Source organism: Drosophila yakuba, chromosome 3R (assembly GCF_016746365.2).
Source record: "Drosophila yakuba strain Tai18E2 chromosome 3R, Prin_Dyak_Tai18E2_2.1, whole genome shotgun sequence".
NCBI lineage: Eukaryota > Metazoa > Arthropoda > Insecta > Diptera > Drosophilidae > Drosophila > Drosophila yakuba.
This window is the reverse complement of record NC_052530.2, coordinates 18,540,158-18,562,622: the sequence shown is the minus strand read 5'-3', so window position 1 is coordinate 18,562,622 and position 22,465 is coordinate 18,540,158. Positions and strand designations below refer to the sequence as shown.

Below are 22,465 nucleotides of genomic sequence, written 5' to 3'. Positions count from 1 at the left end.
GTAAAATTAAAACGCATTTACTTCCATTTTTCAAAAGTTTATTTATAAAAAAATGCTTGTTATTGGTAGTTAATCAAGGGAGAAATCATCGTACAGCTAGTATAATTGACAAATTAATTGATTAATAACATATTAAGCATCGAAACAGTTTACATTTCATTGAGTGTAGAATTATCTGTAATGCTATAAAAAGAATTCAAGTTTGTGTTAGACCAATTTCGATTTTAAATGTTCGTTCTGCAGAGTTTTAACAAAGTAAAGCTACTAAACTTAAATCACAGATAACACTAAAGTGTTTGTTACGATATATGCATGTATATATATATATGTATGTGTCTGTTTCTTTATATATATGTCACTATATATGTGTGGTCAAATCGGTTGATACAGGCCCGCTTTGCCTTCTTCTTTCGTACGATTCCTTTGCTTGGAAATCATAGAACGCATAACTGACTTAAAAGTTAAGATAGAAAACCGCTAATTCTAAAGAAATTGTGTTCTTGTCTGTGTAATGTGGTTTTGTTGCAGTAATTTAAGTGGCCACATTCCATCCGCTGTTAAATGCAACAATTGGCTTAAGTACTACGAAACAAAGGCTGATGCTCTGATGCTCTGATGCTGGTTGGGACTTCAGTATGATCCTATTGTTTCCTCCTACTCGTCCTCTTCCATTGTGAATGGCACACGTTTTGCGAAACGCTAATGGCAAAAACGAATCAGAGGATATTGGCCCGGCTTCGGATTCAATTTCAAACAAGCAGTGTTATATAGAAGACCGAAAGTAAGGGACATTTCTTGATAAGCTGAAGTTCAATCGAAGAATCATCAAAGTTAATCCTATAGAAATTGCAGGAACTTTGGTGGCCTGGATGCAATTGCAGGAAATCGAATGGCTTTCTGTTTGAAACTAAAAGTGGAAACCGAGCTTTATTCCTCTCCTTTTCTATCATTGTGTTGATTCTGTGGGTGAAGTGAAGCTCCTAGACGTGCACCTCCGGGCAGTCTTCGTCCTTGATCGATGTGTACTGCACCTTCTTGGCCACATTGTCGAACACCGGCGTTATCATGTACTTCAACTTGTCTCTACTGACGTAGACGAGGGCCACCAGGAGTCCCAGCAGGATCATGGTGAGCACGATCAGCAGGAAAATCAGAGTGGCCGTGTGACCGCTGATGTGGGCCTGAGGTTGGAGATGAGACGCCTCCGGGTCCCCGTAATGCGGTTCCTCCTCGGCGGTGTTTAGGATCGTGGCAGCGGCGGCGATGGCATCCGCACACTGAGCCATATCCATTTGCAGGAGGTGAGCGGGCTCGGCGTCTACGTGTCCCGTCGAATGGAAGCACATCAGGCTGTCCTTGTTGCGCACCGTCACCCGGGTGGTGGTCATCCACGCGCGGAACGGAGCGGTGCGGCAGTCGCAGGCGAAGGGATTTAGGTTGAAGTCTACGATCAAATTGGCAGTGCGGTTGGGACGCTCCTCCAGCTCATTGAGCACCCGAAGATCGGTGGGCTTCACGAAGCCGAACTTATTGCGCTCCAGGTCGAGGAAGCGCAGGTTGTTCAGGCAGCGCACCTCGAAGTTGAGGTCCCGCAGCTCGTTGTCGCCCAAATGGAGGTCACGCAGCGAGGGCAGGTCGCAGAAGACTCTGCGATCCTTGAAGTGCGTGATCTCGTTCTGCTCCAGATGCAGCTTCTGCAACTTCACCAACTGGCTGTTCACAAAGATGTCGTGCAGATCCTCGCTCAGCTGCGGCGAGCTATTGTCCTCGAAGGCATCGGTGAGATGCAGACTCTGCAGATTAATAAAGTTCGAGAAGACGCGTGGGTGATGGTGGTTCACCTCGTCTTCGTACCTCGAGATGCTCAGATTGTTGTGGTTGAGGATCAGGCGTTCCACGCGCGGCACATGGTGATAGCTCTTGCCGCGTATCTCGCGGATGTGATTGCTGCTCATGTCCACGATGCGCAGCTCTTTGTAGTTGTTGATGCTGCCAAAGACGTTCCACGGCAGCTCAGTGATCCGGTTGCCCGTGAAGATCAGCACCTCCACCTGGTCGGGCATAAATTCCAGCACGCTGGTGTTCACCAGTCCGGCGTTCGTGCAGTTCACCACGTACTGCATCTCGCTCTCGTACAGCTCCTTGCCACAACTGCACGCCGCCGGAAAGTTCGGTCCGCAACTGGACGAATTTTCGCCAAGGACTCCTTCTGCGCCGATCGCCAGGATAATGGCAGTGATGGCCACAACCTGGATCATTCTCCTCAGTTCGGTGGGTTGCATGATTTGATGTTTGCTGAAGCCTGTAAGTAATACAACGCAGACAAAAATAATTTAATGAGAATTTACATTATATTATTTAATATTTCTTCTTCAAATAGTGCTTATCTTGCAACTTAAGTGCCTTTTAAGTTTAGGTGTAAGAACATTTGAAAGAAATAAAATGAGATTAAGAAATTATCGGCTTGAACGCAGATATTCTTTGGCCGTATGCTATAGAAAAAATGGTTTATTGGCTGATAATGCATTTTGTAGTGGCGCACATGCCTCAGGGATTTCCGAATTTGTACAGGTGCCTGACTAGCCAAAGCCACCCCTTTTCCACCGAGCAGACAGCTTATTTATGCTCCACAAGTTGCAGATTTATGTGCTTATGAAAGCCGGAGCATTGTGCCTCACCTCAGCGAAGAGGCTATCTTCTTCCATCCTCCGCGGCCCACTTCAATCGTCGGCCCACGCGGCGTATGGGTAATTTCTGTTTTCTGGCAAACTTTTCGGCGTCGGGGGCACAACAAACGCCTGAAGGGCACTACGGCGGAGTGTGGCAGTCATCCAACCGCAACAGGAACAGAAACTGGAGGAGCAGCCGTAAACCTGATTATTTTTCGGCTTTTATTGCTATTTGCTTAGTGGCATCGAGTGTGTGTGAGTGTTTATGCGTGAGTTTATGAAAAACGCAGTGGGTGGCAAGTAAAATATTTAAGGCTGGAGCCCAAACACTTAGCTAAGACAGTAGATTAACCTAACCGACAGTAAAAATTTAGCAGATACTTAAAATTAAATTGGTCTTCCAAAAACGCAGACCTCATTAAAGCCCAAATTGCTCCATCAGAAACAGAGACATCAATAAATTGCGTTAAATTTAATGAAAGTGAATAATGAATACAGAAGAGAAATTTGGGGAAAAACAAAAGAGTTCATGAAACCAAACACTGTAACAATGGTAATAGAACAAATTGTGAGACCAATTAGTGCCGTTTAGACAAACATTTTTGCTCAGTTTTAAGGTGGGCTGCTAAAATTGGGGCAGTTTTCTGTGAAAGCCAGATGGATTGCAAGCCTTAAAGAATCCGGAATTCCATGGGGTTGCTGGAAAATGCTGCCCATTTGAAGTGAAACAGAATTGCCGGAATGAAGCCCCTATCCGGGCGTGAATTGGATCTCTGTGACCATTAATTTGCCTGTTAAGAGGGTGCTTTCAATTGGATGTTGCTGCTCTTGAACTAGGCGCCTGGCCAAGGGTCACTCGATGCTAATGAGCGAATCAAATTCCTGGCAGGAAAATTGAAAACTAACTGCGTTTTAATGGCCCCAGCAGGAGACCTTCGCTACCCACCAAACAGAAGGCCACTTAATTATGTGCACTAGCAATTATGTAGCTTGTTTCACGGACTACAATTTATGATGCTCTATCGTATGTAAATGAAATTTACAAATTTCCAAATTTACAAATATTTATCCGCCACAAATCGGCAATATTTACCAATTAGGGCGAGATAAGTGGAGTGTGAAAGCATTCGTTTATGTTTAGTTTTTCTCTCTGCACTCCCCCGTTTCGACCATAAACGTTTGCTTCTGTTTTAGCCAAGGTTGAAAGGCAGCACAAAGCTGCACTCCACTTGAATCTTCCGTTGCAAGTAAACGCTGCGTGTGTGTGAGTCACTTCCGGTTTGTCGGACTAACAAGCAGCCGCACTCTGTACCCCCCCCCCTGCCCCCCTGCCGTTTTACTTTAATTTCAACTTTTTTGTGTCTTTGTTGTTGTTTGCTTTGTGTGTGTTTACTGTTGCAATCTCATACACCTTGCCACCCCATCTCCACCCCCCTTGCTTCACCCCGTGGGCATTCCACTGCAATAATAAGGCAAACAAACAGCATTTGTTCCTTCTTTACTGCACTCGGCTCGCTTCTCGCTGGAATTTATGCATGCGCGTAAAATAATAATAATACATAAAAGAAACAGCAGCAGCAACAGCAGCAGAAACAACAAAGCCAAACAACTACAATAACAGCGGCATAATGTGTATGTAACAAGCGCAAGTAAAATAATAATGCTGTACATTTTTGTGTGTGTCTTTATACCCTTCCGAAGGGTATGACTCATTTAAGTGGAACTGTATGTCGTTGGTTGTATAGTACATAAATATCTGGCTCAGACAAGTTGACCTTACGATGGCATGTCATTCTACTTATTATCTTAAAGGGCTGTCCTTCAAGCTATTCTACTTTTCGAAATTGCATAGCAATATTTTCTTTATCTTGTCTAGCAAACTAATCCTTTCTATCTACTTACTATATTTAACCTGTAACTCCGTGACTTTATGCAATTTGTTACTCATAGATGGACATTCCTTGGAAATTTAAAGCAGCCTGTAAAGGTATGCCAAGCCTCGGTTTACGAGGCAAATATACCATTCTTGTTTGTTGATATTTTTTTCGATTTTTTTGTACGTGCTTTGCCTCTGCATGACTCCCGCTCTAATTCCTCCTCTGTCCCGCTCGTCCTTTAATTCGTTAGTGGTGAAGTGCCAGCCACTTGGCAGTTGCAATACAAAGGAGCAGAAGGAGGAGCAGCAGCAGGAAGTGGAGCAGCAGCAGGAGGAGGAGCACTAGGAGGAGCAGCAGCAGAAGCAGGAGCAGGTGGAAAATGGCGTATATGGGAGTGGAATTGAAGGTGGTCCCTCAATTTGTAATGCACGATGAGAACGAGTTTTGGACGTCGCTGTGTGTGTGTGTGCGTGTGTGTGATAGGTGTGTGTGTGTGTGCGCGTGCATGTGTGGTTGACTTTGTGTGGTTGTTTGGTCTAATTAGAGCATAACTGTATGGTGGCATATGAATAGATGTGGCGGGGTGGTGTCAGGCGATCCCAGAGGAAATTCACAGCTGTACCCAAAATTCAGCTAATGCCAACAAATGACAGCCAATTAGGTTCACTTTCGACTATACCATAGCCCACCATTTTCGCTTATCACCATCACCATTTGACATTTGCGAAAAACCAGTTTTATCATATTTTCTGATTTCGCGTCGGTTTGCTTTTGATCGGAAATTTCGTGGTAACTAGTTTAGAATGCAGATTTCACCTTTAAATTATTCACTAAAATGACAAGCTGAAATAATCCTATTCAACCGGTCTTTAACTATAGGTTAACTTCTTATATCATCCATAGTACCAGTGCTATCTCGGATTTCGCAACACTTAGTTTAAGCTCTTCTCATTAAATAACCCGCACGCCCATTCAGGATCCCCTTAAAATTGCTGAGCAGATGTCTCCATTATCGCAGCTCTCCTCAATCGGATGCTGTGGCCAAGGCTCTTACCGGTTTTTCGCACTGAAAGGCGATGCCACGCCCCCCACTTTTTGAGAAGGTGGAGGAAGGGGAGGGGCGGGTTTGGGTGAGAAGGGAGCGTCCTTGGGAGTTTCGCCAGTCAAATTTCATTGTTGGCACAACTCGCTGCATACTTTCGGGCAACACTTGCGAATGAAAAGCTCTTCAGAGAGAATTTCGCAGCTGCAATTCGCATCCAACTGGGTAAATGGCAGGAGCAGCAGCAGAATGGGGAGCAACTGGAGGAGGTGCTGGTGAAGTGCTGCTCGCCTCGCTGTGCCAACTGCATTACGGAAATCCTAATGCGGCCAACAAGCGTTTAATGTCCTGCCCGGCAGTCATTAAGCGGGAGTGAGAAATGTTGAAATGTTTAAAAGCTTTTCGCCAACTCCGGCTACAGTTCCAGTTGCAGATCCTTGTGCAACTTCTGGTCCATTGCCAGTAGCCAAAAATGGCCAACTAACTGTTCTTGGGCTGGCAATAAATTTCAGCGGGTTGCCTGGGGTTTTTAAGTAGGCGAAGTACGGCTGCCAGCGAGAAAACACTAATCTAACATCAAGGAAATCGAGCCGTAGCTGCAATAAACTTAACTGTACGGGGAAAAACTGGTTCGAAGACTTTTTGGTACACTGCTCTGGTATCGTGCTTTCAAACTTTATGCCCATAAATCTATGAGGAAAGTAAAAGTTTCTGCATATGAAATGGACGCATAATCTACTTCAAAGCTTCTAAATGAATTGAATGTATTTAATGTATAGAATATAGGTGGCTTTATCAGTGGCTTTATTTATTTTCTGATTACAGGGCGTAGCTTTTTCCCCCAGTGTGCAGCTAAATTACGACAAAAACTGTTTTTCCATTTTGACGGCTTTATTCTGGGTTGTTTATGCCCTCATTGACTGCGCGCGAGTAAGTAGGCAACACTCGTCGGGGTTCCTCCCCTAGAGCCATCTGAGTCCCTGTCCACTTCACTCCATCCATCCCATTCCATTCCATCCAGCCCCTGGGCTCCCCGCTTGGCCATGTTCATTGTCAACCTGCTGGCGGTTGCTCAGATGCTGGCGCTGGCTTTTGAGGAGCGCGCTCTCCTTGCCAATGCAATTAAACGCGACTGCAGTCCCGGCATGGTTTACTATCCTGTCCTCTTGCGCGTCCTGGCTGCATGAAACTCAATTAGGAAAGTTCACCAGGAGCGGAAAATCGCGAGGGGTGCGGTGAATAAGGATGCAGGACGAAAGACGGGGACGGGTGTCCGCCGCAATATGAAATTGGTGCACGTTGGCTTCATAATTTCATTATGAGTGCGCCGTGCAAAGTGCAAAATATACGAGTCTGACAGCATACAGAAGCCACAATGGCAGGGCGTTAAATGGGCGTGGCAGAAGCTAGAGGTGGAAGCGGAGACGGTGATGGAGATGAAGGAGACGAGGGATCTCCTCACGCCATCGTAGCTTGGTCAGAGCCCTCGCATCCGCTTGGACTATGTAATTAGCAGGCAGCTAATTGCACTTCAATGGCCAAGTAAGTGGAGTTCCATCCCCCGCACCCCCTTCCCCCCCCCCCCCTGCCGGAGGCGGAAAGTCTGCGAAGTTTTTCACACGCCAAACGGAAAAGCTGCGGGGGAAATGTAAGGGAAATGTGAAAGTTGGCCAAGAGTGTGAATTGTGGCTTTGCGGTCTTTTAAAGACACACTCATGCACCACCGGCAATATCGCAATGGTTTGGGGCATGGAGCAGAATCCAGGTTTATGATGTGGTTAACCAGTTGCAGGCGGGACGCACAGGGGGCGTGGCAGATTTGCTGTGGCAGGTCATTAGGTGAGTGGGTTCAATAGCGGGAAAGCGGAGAACACCTTGTATAATGGCATAAACCTGTGGAAAGCACGTGTTTTGCGAACTGCAATAAAATAATTTTAGCGGAAGTTTTATTTGCTACTAAGGGGGTGTAATTTATACTGCAAAAATGTTTTCTCTAGGTCATGAAATTAAATTAGTTAGTTTTAAAAACAGAATGAGTTAGCATAAAAATGACCTTTCAAGCCAACTTAGAGTTTTCTCTACAGCTCTATTTCTTTAAACACGCTTTAAAAAATTACGTTTTTCCTTCCAACTGCAGTGTGGCTTTAAAACGTAAATCCAATCCAAATTGGTAATTGGAATAAAAAGCAGAAACGAGAAGCCCAGATGAACACACACACACACACACATATATATACCCACACTCCTGACCGAAACGAACGCATCGAAAGAGATGCAGATGCACAAACACCCGAAACACGTTGCCAACACTTGGCCAAGTGCATATAGCCAGGCAGAAAATTGCACGTGTTGCCAACAAGAACTGCAGCCACTACAAAAACACCACAAACAACAAGTACGACAGCAACAACGGTGGCAACAAAAATCCAAGCGGCATTTGCAATCCGTTTTCGAACAGCATTTATAGCATCAGCATACTGCGAACCCTATTTCGCCTCCTAACAAGAATTGCTGTCAAAAATACATCGAATACTGAAGGGAAGCTGGTGTGCACTGAAAGAAAATTAGTATACGAGATTATACAAAAAATTCCAAGATATACATACATACAAAAAATTCAAATTTGTTCTTGTATTTCTTGAAATTAATTTTTTTTAACTAACAAATAATAACCCACATACGTAGTTCTTTGTATTACATTAAATACAAATTAATTAACTTTTTTATATAATTTTTCTAAGGTCTCCCAATTTTTATTTTCAGTGCATACGCGGAATTTAGGAAGATGGAGAGAATGGGCACGCGACAATTACGAATTGCAGGGCTTGGCCGGAAATTCCCCTCCACTTTTCCAAACTCTTTTTGTTTCGCAAATTTATGCAAGAGAAGTCGCGGGCGAAACGCGGCCGAATCGCGATCAAAACGCGACCAACTCGCACGACACTTACCAATTGCATTAAAAGCGGTCGCATTGCAAACGCACAGCGCCTGCCGCCCAAGCCACGCCCCTTTTTTGTATTCCCTCCTCAAAAGGCATGTCGTATTTATTCTCTCGTTTGTGTTTTTCGCATGTTTTGTTTTCTCTCTCTTTTTGCACAGCGCGCTGTGCGACAAAGTTTTCGTTTGCATATTTTTTGGGGCTGGTTTTTGTAGTTTTGGCTTTTTATTTGTCAAATGGAAAAACCTCAGCGGGTAGTGAAAAGCACTGAATTCATAACACTTTTTGTTAGACTTATTTTCTGCGGTTCAAAGAGCTTTGAGTCCGCAAACGACGTGAAAATGTGTTTAATAAAACCATTAAATCCTGTTGAATTACCAATGATATTTAAACTTTATGGGTATTTAGGTGAGCAAATAAGCAAGTTAGACGTTGGAAAATATCATAGGAAAATAACATTGAAAAGGCTGAAAATTAGTTTGGCTGATTTCAATTGATTGTATTTACAACACAATTAGCTTATTTGCAAGGAAAATAATCGCAGACCGTATGTTAATTTCAAATAGACCAAATCAGATTACAAGTTGTATGAGCAAGCGCCAATTAGCACAGAAAAATAAACAAGAAAATGATTAGTATTGAATACTTATAGAATCAATAGTTTCCAGCTGGATTTATGTTCAGGATGTGTGTGTCTGATTGGGAAATATGCAAATATTATCATTTAATGTTAAGCAGCTTAGCGTTTGACTTTCTAAGGCAAAACAAATTATTTGCATGGCTAATGGAAATTCTTTGGATTTGTTCTGCTTATTGAAATAATGTTCTTAAATCACTAGTAAGTACATTTTTGCGGTTGCATCAACTTTCCAGTTAACACGACCAAGTTGCTTTTGTTTTCACTCGCCGCTTTCCGCTTTCACTTACGGGATCAATCCAATTTGTGAAACACTTTTCGCGTAAACAAAACCGCGAATAAAGCTGCAAGGCAACACGCTTTGCTCCATCGAATCTGTCGCTCCCAATTTCCCATCGCCCACATCTGACCAACCATTTTCATTGGAAACTTTTCAACGTTCAGCGTTCTTTGTGCCGTTTTCCACGCTTTTCGGTCCATCAACTTTATGTTGTGGCCCAAACTGAAACAGATGGAAAAAACCTAAAAATGTATAAACTGTTTTTGGAGGGGACACTGCGACTTTGTGACACCGAGTTTGGCTTTTCAATTCAATATTTTCGATTCCATCGTTGTCGGTAAATGTGTTTCGTTATTTTTTCTATATTTTTCGTTTCCCTTTTTCTATTTATTGCCTGCCCCCCCAGACTTGGCCAACAATTTGGTGGCATAAAAACTGCGAATGAATGAATTTCGAATGAACGCAGGCTCGACCGAAAGCTGAAGCTTTTCTTCTGGGCACGAAATGTTTTTGCATTGGAAATTCTTTGGGCCTCGAGGAGTTGGGGAAATGTAAATCTACTAAATTTGTTTTTTTTATTCCGCCCCTTCAACGTTTTGTGCTCCGCCTGCTTTCTTTGGTGCTGTTTTTGTTGCTCAACTTTTTACTGGCCTGGCTTTTGACTACTTGGCCTCTTGGCGGGAAAACGGGGGTGTTGGGGCGGTTTGATGGAGGGCCTTGGTGGAGGGAGAGGGTGGTGGATGGACGCAGACAGGGGCAAGCTGTTTGTTTCCAATTAGAGTCGGCGGTGCCATGGCAGCACCTAGGGGCCGCATGATAATTGGATTGCCATGCATGGAGGACACACCCGTGTCCCTTTCACACAGCACAAAAAGTTACAGATAACTATAAAATTAACAGACTAATATGAAACGTAAACTTCTTCAGTACATGCATAGCATTATCATTGCCTACAACAGTTTTTTGTTCCTGGCAATTTAATGTAATGTTTAATTTATTTATTTTACAACAACCCTTTTACCAAACTAAAAACTAGCTATATGATAATGTTATACAAGTAAATTAGTTATTTGCTTACCCCACCTTTTTTCGAAGTGTATAGGACAGAGGGAGATGGATAGATACAGCTGTACAAGCCTGTTCGCTTCCTGTTTTTCTGCTACTCAGTTCTGCGTTCTCCGTTCTCCTTTCTCCGTTTACCGTTGGCTGTTTGCTGTTTGCCTTGTGCTTTAACAGATAAATGGACATTCCCGTGAGGCGCCAGACAGAGATGGCACATCAACAGCAACAGCAACAGCAAGCGACCACGAGCGAGGAGAGCGAGAGAGTAAGAGAGAGCAGCCGGCAGCAAGAGGCAGACAACAAAGAAACGTCAACAGTTGACAAGTGGCTGCAAGGAGTGGCCAAAAGGGGGTTAGGCGGGGGCGGGGAGGTCGAAGAGCTACAAAAACTGTAGCACGCTTTCGAGAGCAGCGGAAAGTGGGCAGCGAGCAGTCGAGATGAGTGGGGGCTATAAATAGTTGCAGGCGCCTTGGGACCAAGAACTATGCCAAAGGCTTCAAGGGGAGCGGGGCGGGGCGGGGTCGGGGGCAGAGGGATAACACTGGGTTACAGTCGGGGTGAAGAGGTCACCGTTTAGGCTCAACAGTTGGTCGAGATGCAAGGGGAGAGGTGGAACAGCGCGCAAAACATACACGATGTTTTCCAGTTCCTTTACCATGAAATACAAATGGGACTAGTTTGTCACTGGTTTTATAATCATTCATGATATTATTTAATTATAGCTTTTAAATGGATCTGAAAGAAGTCATATTTAAAAGCATACTTTCCTGTTACACAAATTTGCATTAATTTAATATACCTATAACTTCTAAAGGTTTGTAAAATGAATAAAAATATTTAGGTAGCTAGGACCCAACGACAGGGGAATAGAAGTAAATTCAGTTGGTAAACAAACATTCCGCTAGACAGTGCGTATGTGGAATCTGACCAACGTTGCGTATGCGGAATATTAACGCTTTTGTTGACTTACTTTGTTCATGGCTCCACTGTGGTTAGCTCGCAAACAAAGCATAGCGATTTACCGGAAACTCCACCATGCTTTTTTCACACTTTCTATGATGCATTTTCTGCGAGCATTTAAAAAAATTGAATTTAATTGAATAATAAACGAGCGTTTTTATGCAAATTAAGTTTAAACGTTTTTCACTTTTTCTGCTAATGAAACTGAGTAGTGATGAAAATGGGAGTACATTTAATTGAAATGTTGCCCCTAAAAGTGTTTAATAGTTCCTTTACAGGTTGAGTATGTTGCATGTTATTTATTAAAATCATAAGAGGAATTCCGAAATCGTAAGGAACCAGGAGACCTTTTTGGATTTAACTTACAATAAGGACGAAGGACATGATCAAGAGCACTCTGGCATCAAAAGAAGAGGCACAAAAAGTAATAGTAATGAACGAAAGCAGATAAGCGACAAAGCCGAAGCAGTGAAATGACAAGGTAGCAAAAGCAAAAACGCAGCAAAGCACCTGAAAAGCAGATAAGCACAAAGCAAAGCAAAGCAAGGCACAGCACAGCACAATCGCTCTAACCGAGAGCAATACAAATGACTTGAAAGGCCAAAGGTCGGCCACTGCGTATACAACCGCAACAGAGGGAATGGTTGAGACCATAAAGAAATGAGAGAAACTATTCCAAAGTCATTTGGCAAGCGTTGAAGGGCGCCAAAGAGGTCGGAGGTTGGAGGTCGGCAAAAGATGCGGGGCAGCGGTAATGGTAATGTCAATGGGCAGGGCAGTTACCCAGTTGAAAGGAGCACCAAGTGTTTATTGCAAAACAAAGCAGCAATAGTTTCAGAAAACAACAACGAGCGTCCGCAAAAAGAAAACGTAAAATATTTACCCAACACGATGGGGCGCAGAAAAAGGTGCTAGCATAAATGGAATGGAAATTGAAATAAATCGATTTGGGTCAGTGGCGTTAAAAACGTTTTAACGAGGGCTTAAAATAACCTAAAGGAGAACTTTGTTAGAAAGGCTGGGAACAGTAAGGTGCAGCAGTTATTTAACCTGAATATTATAGTGTCCATTTAGAAAAGAATTTGGAAAGTATTCAATTTCATAACCATTATTCTGAAAGTGATTAAAAGTGGTATGTAGTCAAATAATGGACGTTAATAGGACTTGATTAGTTTTTCCGTACTCTAAACTCCTTTCATCTATCTTTTCTCATCTCAAACGCAATTCCCTTTCCTCTATTGTTGCTCTTTGATTGCACTCCAGAGGCTTGAGATGCGCTACCCGTTGGCCTCGTTAAGTTTTTGACAGGCCAACTAATTTGAAAGCAGAGAGGACGAAAAGTCGCCGGAGGCCAGTGAAGGGCAAACGCGAAGTGACACTTTTTCAACCCATCCGAGTCGACTTCGACTGGAGGCCAATCAATCTTGGGCCCGGAGTGCTGGCAGGCAGTTCAAGTGCCGGACAAGCCCGGTTCACTTCATCTTCATTCATTTGGGCAATTGCCCGCCTGTCGCCTGCACAAAGTACCCATCCCTTTCCATCCTGTTCGCCTCCTTTAAACTGCGAGTCCTTTTCCTTCATCGTCCACTTCGGTGTCCTAACGACAATTGCAAATATGTTGCAATTTCCCGGCTTGGGAGCAAAGGTCAATGGTTGCTTTTCCTGTTGCTTGTTTGCCTCTCCTTTTTAACTTTCTCTCATCTTTTTTCTTTTTTTCATCCTGCCCATTCCCGACAGGACATGGCCTGGGGACCTCCAAAATGTGCTGCAACTGCCTTGTCCTCTGACTCATTCCCATTTCGCTTTTTTTTAACCCTATTTGCTTCTTCTGCCATGAAGATTGATCACAGTTGGCAAAAGTTTTTGCAGCCCCGTCTGCAATTTTTATTTCCGCTTCCGCTCGCCACGCCCCCTGCGCCTGTCGTTTAATATGAAAAATTGCGCGCAAATATTTGCATAGCCTGCACAGCACGATGGTAGAAAGGGCAAGAAGCCTCGTCTGGCTATCCTAATTGTGAGAATTTGTCAGTTTTGTTGCCAGGGTCAGATATTAATCGCTTACAAAGCATAGTTTGCCCTTTTTCCGGAAATTCCTATTTGCCGCGATAGGGCAATGCAAATTACAATATCAAACCAAAAACAGCATGTGCGAATATTATTACAATTAAATGAAAGGTTCTAAAAAACGGAATATTTTTCAGTTAAGTTAGACTTTAGTTGTAGCACATTGGGTATAAATAAATTCAGTCAGTAATGATTCTTATTTGCTTTTAATTTTTACATATATTTATAAGACTTTTTTACGAAACACAAATTGAATTTGTATAATTATAGTTCTTATAAAACCTTTCCCAAATAAAATACAGCACACTTTTCAGTGGATTTCCACCATTTTCGACTTCAATTGCACTAATTTCGCACTCGCTAACTGGTCAGGAGCTTAAACAACATCAAAGGGATCACGTCCAAAGCAAAGTTGGGAATAAAATAGCAAGTGAAGATTAACCGGAGTAGCTTACGGTAATTCGAATGCACTAAACCCGAACCCGAAAGCTCATTGCCAGTTGTTAACTCGGCTTCATTTGCTGCAGCTTTAAATACACCTCGCGATTCAGTTTCTGTCCAGAAGCAAAATAAGAGATAGACAGGGAAATAGAAAGGGAAACTCGATGCCATTTGAAAAAAAATTGCGAGAAGAAGCGAAAAGAATCCATAAAATCTAGCATTAATGCCTTCATTTTGTGCTCAACAACAGCGAAAGTTAGCAGAGCAGACAAGGCCAAAAAGGAAAAGGAGAAAAGGCCAAGAAAAACTTGAAAGTGGCAAGAGGCAAAAGGAATCTTTAGCCAAAGTTTTTCGCTTTTCCTTCCTCTCGATTTTAACGCATTGCTTAAACCTCGAGGGTATCGCTGCAGAAGGGGGGCGGGGGTGGTGGCCCACAGAGGAAAAGGGGGGGAGCTTGTTATGGCCTAACGCCCGACTGCAATTCGCCAAACGCTCAAGGATAGCGAATCGAGAAATTGGCCTTAGACCAGCAGGAATGATGGGAATTTGCGAGCGCGACAAGTTTGCAGGGGGCTTTTTAACGCAAGCTATATGCATAGACATACACTAAAAAAAAATAAGGAGTGGGAAAAAAACCTCCTTTACAACTACTTTATAATGTTAAATAGATGAACCGATTCATAGGTTTCGGTTGCAATTATAAAGTTTGAAAATTGAACTCAGGAGTTGCTCGCACTTAATCCTTTTTTTTTTGGGTGTATCTAGATACTTATATATAGCTTCTTGTTGAGCGGTTTATCCGTCTCTGGCTCTAAAAATGAAAATTGAAAATTGCTTGAATTGCATTTCGCTCTCGTTTTGATGAGAATCTTCGGGCCGGCTAGGAATGGGGAAAATTTGTACGTGGATTTTCCCCACTTTTAAGCCACGAGGATGGCAAGGCAAACAGCTGCTGCAGCTCGATGTGCTGCTCCATCTTTTTGCGCTGGTGCCGAAGGCAACGCGGCGTATGAGCAACATCGAGATCTCTTGAGTTTAACGCAGTGCGGAGACTGACAAAAGTTGGAGTGCCATGTTTGTTATGAAATCCCCCATGAATGGCTCCCCTGTTCGTAGGCAGTTACTCGATTCTTAAGCTCCAGCCTCCAGCCCATGCCCTTTTAGTTGAAATCCCATTTAATTAAACCATTAAGTCTGACATGGCCCTAACTAAGAGTTTTCCGACGCATTTGTGTTTGGCTCCCTCGCAAAAGATAAAGAGCGAAGGCAGAGATTCCCTTTGGTTTAATGAGCAAATGCTTCACGGTCCACGAAAAGTTGTGTAATTGAAATTGCGGATGTGGCGAGGGTAAGCACTGCAAATGACTTTCAGTTTGCAGTTTTCGCTCTTTGTTTCGCCCTCAGTTTTTAACTTGTTTTCATTACCCCGTGCAGCTTCCCAAACTTACCTCAAATGATTTATTTATTTGCCGGTTGCACTGATTTGTTTGGAATTCACTTAGGCGCCAAAGTTCTGCAATGGATAAATTGAGAAAAACTTTTTAGTGCGTTATGACTGGTAGTAGAGCTCACTAATCAAAACTATTCGATTTACCCTGATTTATAATACGGTAATAAATTATAGTTTCACGTCAAAATTTAAGTGTTTCATAAATTAACTGATGAAATCTCGTAAAACAGCAACCGTTAATATAAGCAAAAAAAAGTATTGCATTTAATTGAAAAAGTGCCGTGCATGTCCAACATTTTATGTGCAATTTTAATTAAACATTTGTTCACCAGTACCATGCTGTACTAAAAATCAATAGAAAGTAATTATTCTTTCATTTTGATTGAAAAGAGTCGCATTAAAAGGCGGCTTTAAAGCGTGCTCGGTTAATGCCACGAATCAAGTGTGTTTAAGGACGTTTTCGATTTTCGAATTTCAACTTGGTTCTTAAGCAGATGAAGAGTGGCTTTCGGCAGGCACTTGTCAAGGCGCTTAATTATTATCCTCGATGGATGGTCCAGTGGCTTTGTCATATTCTGTTGACCCAGCCCCGAGAGTTTCGGCCCATTTAGTGCATAAATCTCTGGGCAATCCCTTCAACAGCAGCAGGGACTAACTACGGTTGGTCAAGAGGAAGGCGACTAAGCACAAAAGGGGGCCTCTAGCAGTTTCTCGTTGTCAACTGTGGGCCACATGACGTATGCGCAATATGCCATCAGCTCGACTGAGGACTTAATTTAAAGCCGCTTTCAGCAACAGTTTTCAGGTCCAGAGCTCGATTTCTGACGGCCAGTAATCAAAATAAAACTGCAAGTCAACAACCCAGCACCCTTCGCCTTCCTCTATGTCTGCATTTAATTATGGCCTTACACAGGCAGCCAGACAGATGGACAATTAGTGCCGGCCATGAATTATGAGCTCTCTGCTTTATATTTTTTTATATATTTCTCCCTTCTCGGGTTAAGTAAATCATGGTCATGGAGTCATAGAGTCGGACTCGGGGCTCATAAAATCACTTTAAACAATAGCAGGCAAGTGGGCCAGCAGGGGATGCGATGCAAGGGCCACACAAATGTGTAGTTAACTATTATGGCTGCCAGGAGTTGGAGCGTATGCTGAGCAGAGCTGAACTTTTGTGCTTCATTTCCGTTTCCGGTTTCGACTGCACATATGCAAAGCATGCCAGGCGAATGGCGAATGGCGCCATCGGGGGGCGTTGGGGGCGTTGGGGTTATGACAGCATATGGATAATGGCAAAACGTGCCGAATGCCAAAAAGTTTATGAGCAGCAAAGACAATGTCAGATCCGGGGGCGTCTGACTGGAGACTCCTAGTGAGGGGGCGTGGCCCAAAGAGCAGTTCGTTTGTTTTGACTTTCAATTGGAATGCTTTCCCACAGCCAGAGGCTCCTTCGCCTACTGTTGCTCCTGCTTTTTGAAATACACTTTTCCGCCAACTTTTCTTTTGCCTTGGTGGAACTTTTGATTGGCGCTTCGTGGAACGCTTGTGAAAGCAACATTATAAGCAAATATAAATACAAATAATGGGAAGTTCTGAAGAATAATGCTCACGTTGTGATCACAAAGAGAGCTCACTTATTGCTTAAAATTTCTACTTACTATTCAGTATTCTCCTATATTAATGGAATCTGCTCCTAGATATGAACATAATTCTGGTACAAAAATTCTTCACATATTCAATAACATTAATTTAATTTTCCTATAATCAACTCAACACTAACTGAAGTTGTGTATTGGTATGTTTGCATAAATAGTTGCTCCAACCAACAATAAAGAAAGCGACGTTGTCCCAGAAAAAACAAAGACAAGGATTTATTGACGAGCTAGATAAAAAAAAAGGAGGTTTCCATGGAATCGAATGGTTTCTTCTGTTTGTCCATCTTGTTAACCTTACTCTTACACCCTTTCCCCGACCCCTTGTGATGCTCTTCAAGATAAAAACTTAACTTAAGTCAACCCAGACGACTTGTTGGCCCAATCCCAATCCCATAAAGAAGTCTGAGGAAACAAGGCTAAAATGGGGAATTGTTTTAGCCTTAAAATTGTGGGTCAATTGTCGTTTTTGTTCGTACTTCACATTGTTTTATCTGCCTCTCGTTCTGTGTTTGTCGATATGTTTATGAACATTTCTATGGCATTTTATGTGACAGGCAAAGCAACTATGAAATGGTAAAAAAAATTTGCATATCCAATTCTAAGCTGTTCTGCCTTAATGTTCTTAGTTGTGCCAGCTGGTATATATAAATTTATTCAAAGGGATAAATGACAGAGTGCAAATTTGGTCTTTGATTTGATTTTTCACTTGTTTAAGCTTTATTCTTGACCTATTTAATCTTTAATAATATTTTCTAAAAACAAGGAGGCACTAGAGCACAAGTAGTGAAAACTAATTTACAAATACAGCAAATATCTGTTTTAAACACATCTCGACTGTTTGTCAACAGGCGTCCTCCATGGAATAAAAAGTTGATTGGAAGAACAAAACTCATTTTCCCGACTTCTAATTCCGTACAAAAATTCCCAGTGGCCGGGTGTCAAAATCAGGCCGAATTGGATTGGATGGCCCACCAACTTCTGCTTCTTGTCCCAAAACAGCAGAAAGGCGCTGACAACAATGTATGGATATATCTGCAGCCGACATGTGTATAACAGGCAGATAGAGAGAGAGAGAAAATCTTGCGACAGACAGAGACGGACAGTCTGACAACGTGTTCCATCAACCGCACAACAAAGGACAACAACAACAGCAGCCCCTGCAGAAACAACAAAGGCATCAACAATAACCCGCTGAAGATGGAGATGAAGAAGGATTTATAGTCGGTGGACCGAAGGCATCGTAATGCACATGTTCCAAGGGGTTGGCCAGGTGGGTGGTTGGGTCATTGGAGGATGTCAGAAGTCTTGGCTATCAAAAGATTAAATTGCAGACCCGAAGGCAAAAGAGGCAACAAAAATGTAGCCTACATTCGGGCGTCACTGCAGGAGTTTGACATGGGAATGAAAAACTTGGGGTAAAACACATAAAATGAATTTAATATTTTCATTTATTCAAGAAAAATATACTTTCACTTATAAATCTAAATTAACTTGGAAAAGATAGCTGTGTGAAGACAAATACTTGATATCCTTTTACACTGCATGAGGCTAACACCCATTCCTTTCGATTGTAATTTCATTAGCTTAAGGCGGAAATTCCTTGCGAAGAGAGAGAAAGTGCCCCATATCTGTGCTACTCACCCACACACACACATGCCACATAGACACGCAGACATCTTATTCCGGCAAATTCAAATTTGCCAACTCATCAGCAAAATCTCCCTCCTTATCTGTGTTCCTCTGCAACTACCTTGTGCCCCCCATTTCGTGGGAAATTCCTTCGCTTGCGGCCTGCCATTCAATTAAGTCATCATCGCCATGCATTTTGACAGCATTTAACACGCAAGCAACTCGCTGCCTCCCAAGAACCACCCACTAGCAATGCCACCCGTTTAACCCCATAGCCACTTGTCGAACATGATAAATTCGTGGGAAAATGCCAGTTGGTTTTGGCGAAATGAAAGGGGGGGAGTGGGGCAATTGGGAGCATCATCTCACCCCCTTAGAATGTTATTGCATTTTTAGAGCCACGCCCCCTTATCCAACGCGAGTTGCGTTAATTTTGCGCCAGCTGTCAAATGTCAAAATGTCAAGTGAAACAAAATTTTCGCATCATGAGAAATGCATGTCAGAGTCCCACAAAGTCTCCATGGAGCGCGGGCGGTATGCGGATGGGGATGGGAATGGCGGAAGGGGGGGATGTAAGCCAAAAACTAAGCGACAGTCTGTTCTCCCCATTTTCCAACCGGGCTGCATACTTTAGTTGCCCCCACACCCCCACTCCCCGCCCCGGAACCGCCAACGGAGTGGTTGCCTGGCTGGGAATCGTTATCGAGTTACCCAGCCGGAGTGCGCTTCATCATCATCAAGCGGAGCGCGGAGTGGGCTGAGAAGGGGTTGAGGGGCGTCTATCTGCGCGATGGGGGGAGGGGTAAGGGGTAGGGTGTTGTAGGTCGGAAGGCAGGCGGTTGAGCAAAGCCAGCATCAACATCATGATAATGCCCATTATTAGCAGTGGCAAAGCATTTGCATGCATTTTAGAATTTGTATATTCCGCCAACGCCGCTGAAATTTCACCAGTGCTTATTACACTGAGCAGCAGATTTTGGATTTGGATGCGAATAATATCTATTTGAATTTAAAATCAAGTGTTGCAACAAGAATTCAACTGTCATTTAGTTATAAAGTAAATCATATACAGCGGAACATTAGAAAATTATAGAATTTTTTGTGTGACAATGTAATTACATTGATAATTATCCTGTTTCACTTTTTTGATACAAAACTAGGGCCAGAAAACCCTACTCTTGCTGATGTGTCCTTTCTCCGTAGATGGTTAAAAAGTAGCGTGTCAGTGGTGTAAGAGCATCCGTTGCGGGATGCTCAGCCACAGATGGAGGCACGCAAAAACAGCCAGTGTCCTGCCCCCTTTCCTTCCCGAATCGGAGCCGATTTATGCGCACATTATAAGCAATTACACGGCCAAGCCAGCTGGGAACTGGCAACTGGCAAATGGGAAGTGGCAAGTGGCAAGTGGCACCAGTTCCACTGCCACTTCGGCGCACAGTTACAGTTACAGTAACACTCGCAACCACAGCCACATACACACCCACATCCACATTCACTTCTATATCCACATCCACATCCACTTTCATATCCATTCCGATAACTATTTCGGGCGCTAATTGAATCAGCGACTCATGACGAGAGTAGTCCACCTCCCCGGAGGTTAAGCGATGATTTGATTTGCCGCTCAAGTGTGCCATAAAAGATGCCGCCGTCGATGCCTATACATATGCATGAGCATCAGGGTGGTGCCTTTCTGTTCTCAAAAATTAGACAACTTGGGATTTAGAACTTTATTTGAGAGTAGCCCGCTCTAGAGGTTTATATGTTCCCGCTTCAATTGCATACCAGTGTCCAGTTCCATCTTTCAGGAATTTAATTAAAGAGCTCGGCCAACGGTGCGTATGCGTAATGTGATTTAGTTTCCCAACCGCCAGCTGAAATGCAATGGCCCCAACCTTGATGGCCCACCCTAATGTATATATTAGTACATCTGCCTGCGTAAACCTTGATAAAGTCACTCTGCGTGCGGTTTGTGTGCCATCCGACACTTTGAGTGGCGACGGGCCCTGGGCGAAATCAATGCAAATGGAAGTGTAACCGACAGGGCATCTCTGCCATCCAGGCCATCTAGGCCTCCATAGTAACGTACGTCTCTGGCTTGATCCTTGTCGCAGGCATTTCAATCGGGATGTGGGATGTGGTGTAATTAAATTTCACCTGCCTTGGGCCCTGCGAAGGTAGTCGACGGCTTAATGGAGTCGGATCTGCATGAAATTGCTCATCAAACGATTTGCCGGAGGAAGATCCACTATCCACTTAATGCTCTTACGAACGAATCGCAAATCTCGGCTGTGGGCTAATGCTTAAATGGATTTCCGTGCAGCTATGTCCGGCTAATTGCAGTCACCCAGCTCCACTCCACTTCACTACACTCGAAGTTAAGCACCTTTCAATGTGTTTGAGCGGCAAAGGCTTATTACTTTCCCATTATTCAATCATGCAAACCAAAATTGGACTGGACTGCAGGCAAATGCGAGATTCTTGATTCGTGGCAAAGTGAAAATGGGAAAAAGGGAAATGCCAAGGGGCAGTGGGAAAATGTCCACAAAAGTTGTAAGGGCGAGAATAAAATATAAAATTAATAAAGTTCAAGCGCTTGGCAAGGAAAACCTCAAGCAATATCCAAAGGCTTGAGAAAAGCATTGTTAATTCGAGGTAGAAAGTTGAAATGCCCTTTCTCAAAGCGGATTCTTAGGGCAGTGGAAAATAATCAAATAATTCGAAATCCAAATTAGTAGTTAATAGAAACCCATTATAAATATTCAATCTGTGTATATCTAATATATTCTCGAAATGGGAAATGTTTGAGCCAGATTAAATTGCTTGTAATAAAATGTTTATGTATAAGTATATGACACTATAGACACTTTCAAGTTAATACTATTCATTAAAATAGTATTATAATTATTTTATTCAGTAAAATAGTTTCAACTGAAAATACCTTTAATTAATTTTAGAGTATTTAAATCGGAACCACTGCAAACACAACTCAGAAGCTTAATTAATTTCTTATGCCATGTCGCATTGCCTCTTCATCTGAAGCATTTCTTTTTCAACTTTTTGGTTTTCCTTCCTACTCTTTCGTCATTTTCTCTTGTGATATTGACGTCCAAGAAGTTGCCCCAAGGAGTGCTGTTGCAAGAGCTGAGAGTCGAGAATAATCAACGCACCCATTGAAAAATGCAGCGCGACATTTCCGCTGCCGCTGGCAAGGCGAAATGCAGTCGTAGGAAATGGGGGGCAGTGGGGGGATTCAGCTGGATTGCGCTTCATGAATGTCGCCCTGAAGGTGTCGCCCACGCTTACCCCTCATCGCTCCCCTCACCCCCCTTCCGGCGCTTTCTCGCAGTGTCTCCGCTTTGCCCCTTCACCTTACAGCCTCACCAACCCCCACCCGCCGCCCAATCTTCCATGGTCTGTGCTTTGTGCCTCGGGCGGCGTGTCGGGTGCGTGATTTATGTCACACGAAATGCAAATACATGAGTAAACATGCATGCCCAGGCGCAGACAAATACTCACATCTACATGCATAAGTGCACTCGGAGAAATGACGAGCCTAATGCAGTTAGAATAATCTATGTAAAGAAGTTCGTACCAAGTATGGCACGCTTAATAAATTATACTTATTTATAGTTGGAATTGGGTTAAGCATATTTTATGGTGAATAATATTATCTTTTCTCAAACAATCTCCTATTCCTACTGTATAATGGCGCAAGAACTACTTATGAGTATCTATCTAGTTTTTCTTTTGAAATTTAA

The 22,465-nt window shown here is 43.1% G+C and overlaps 1 protein-coding gene across 1 annotated transcript in view; it reads right to left on the bottom strand.

The window, feature by feature from the left end:
- Positions 1-21: 21 nt before the first annotated feature.
- The window catches only part of LOC6537383 (trophoblast glycoprotein), a 43,512-nt gene continuing 21,068 nt past the window's right edge, over positions 22-22,465 (bottom strand). The window contains exons 3-4 of the mRNA XM_002097903.3: positions 15,419-15,483; positions 22-2,302 (exon numbers count right to left, since the gene is read on the bottom strand). Coding sequence (XP_002097939.2) covers positions 981-2,282 — 1,302 coding nt within the window. The 5' untranslated portion in view covers positions 2,283-2,302; positions 15,419-15,483 and the 3' untranslated portion in view covers positions 22-980. The remainder of the gene's footprint in view (positions 2,303-15,418; positions 15,484-22,465) is intronic.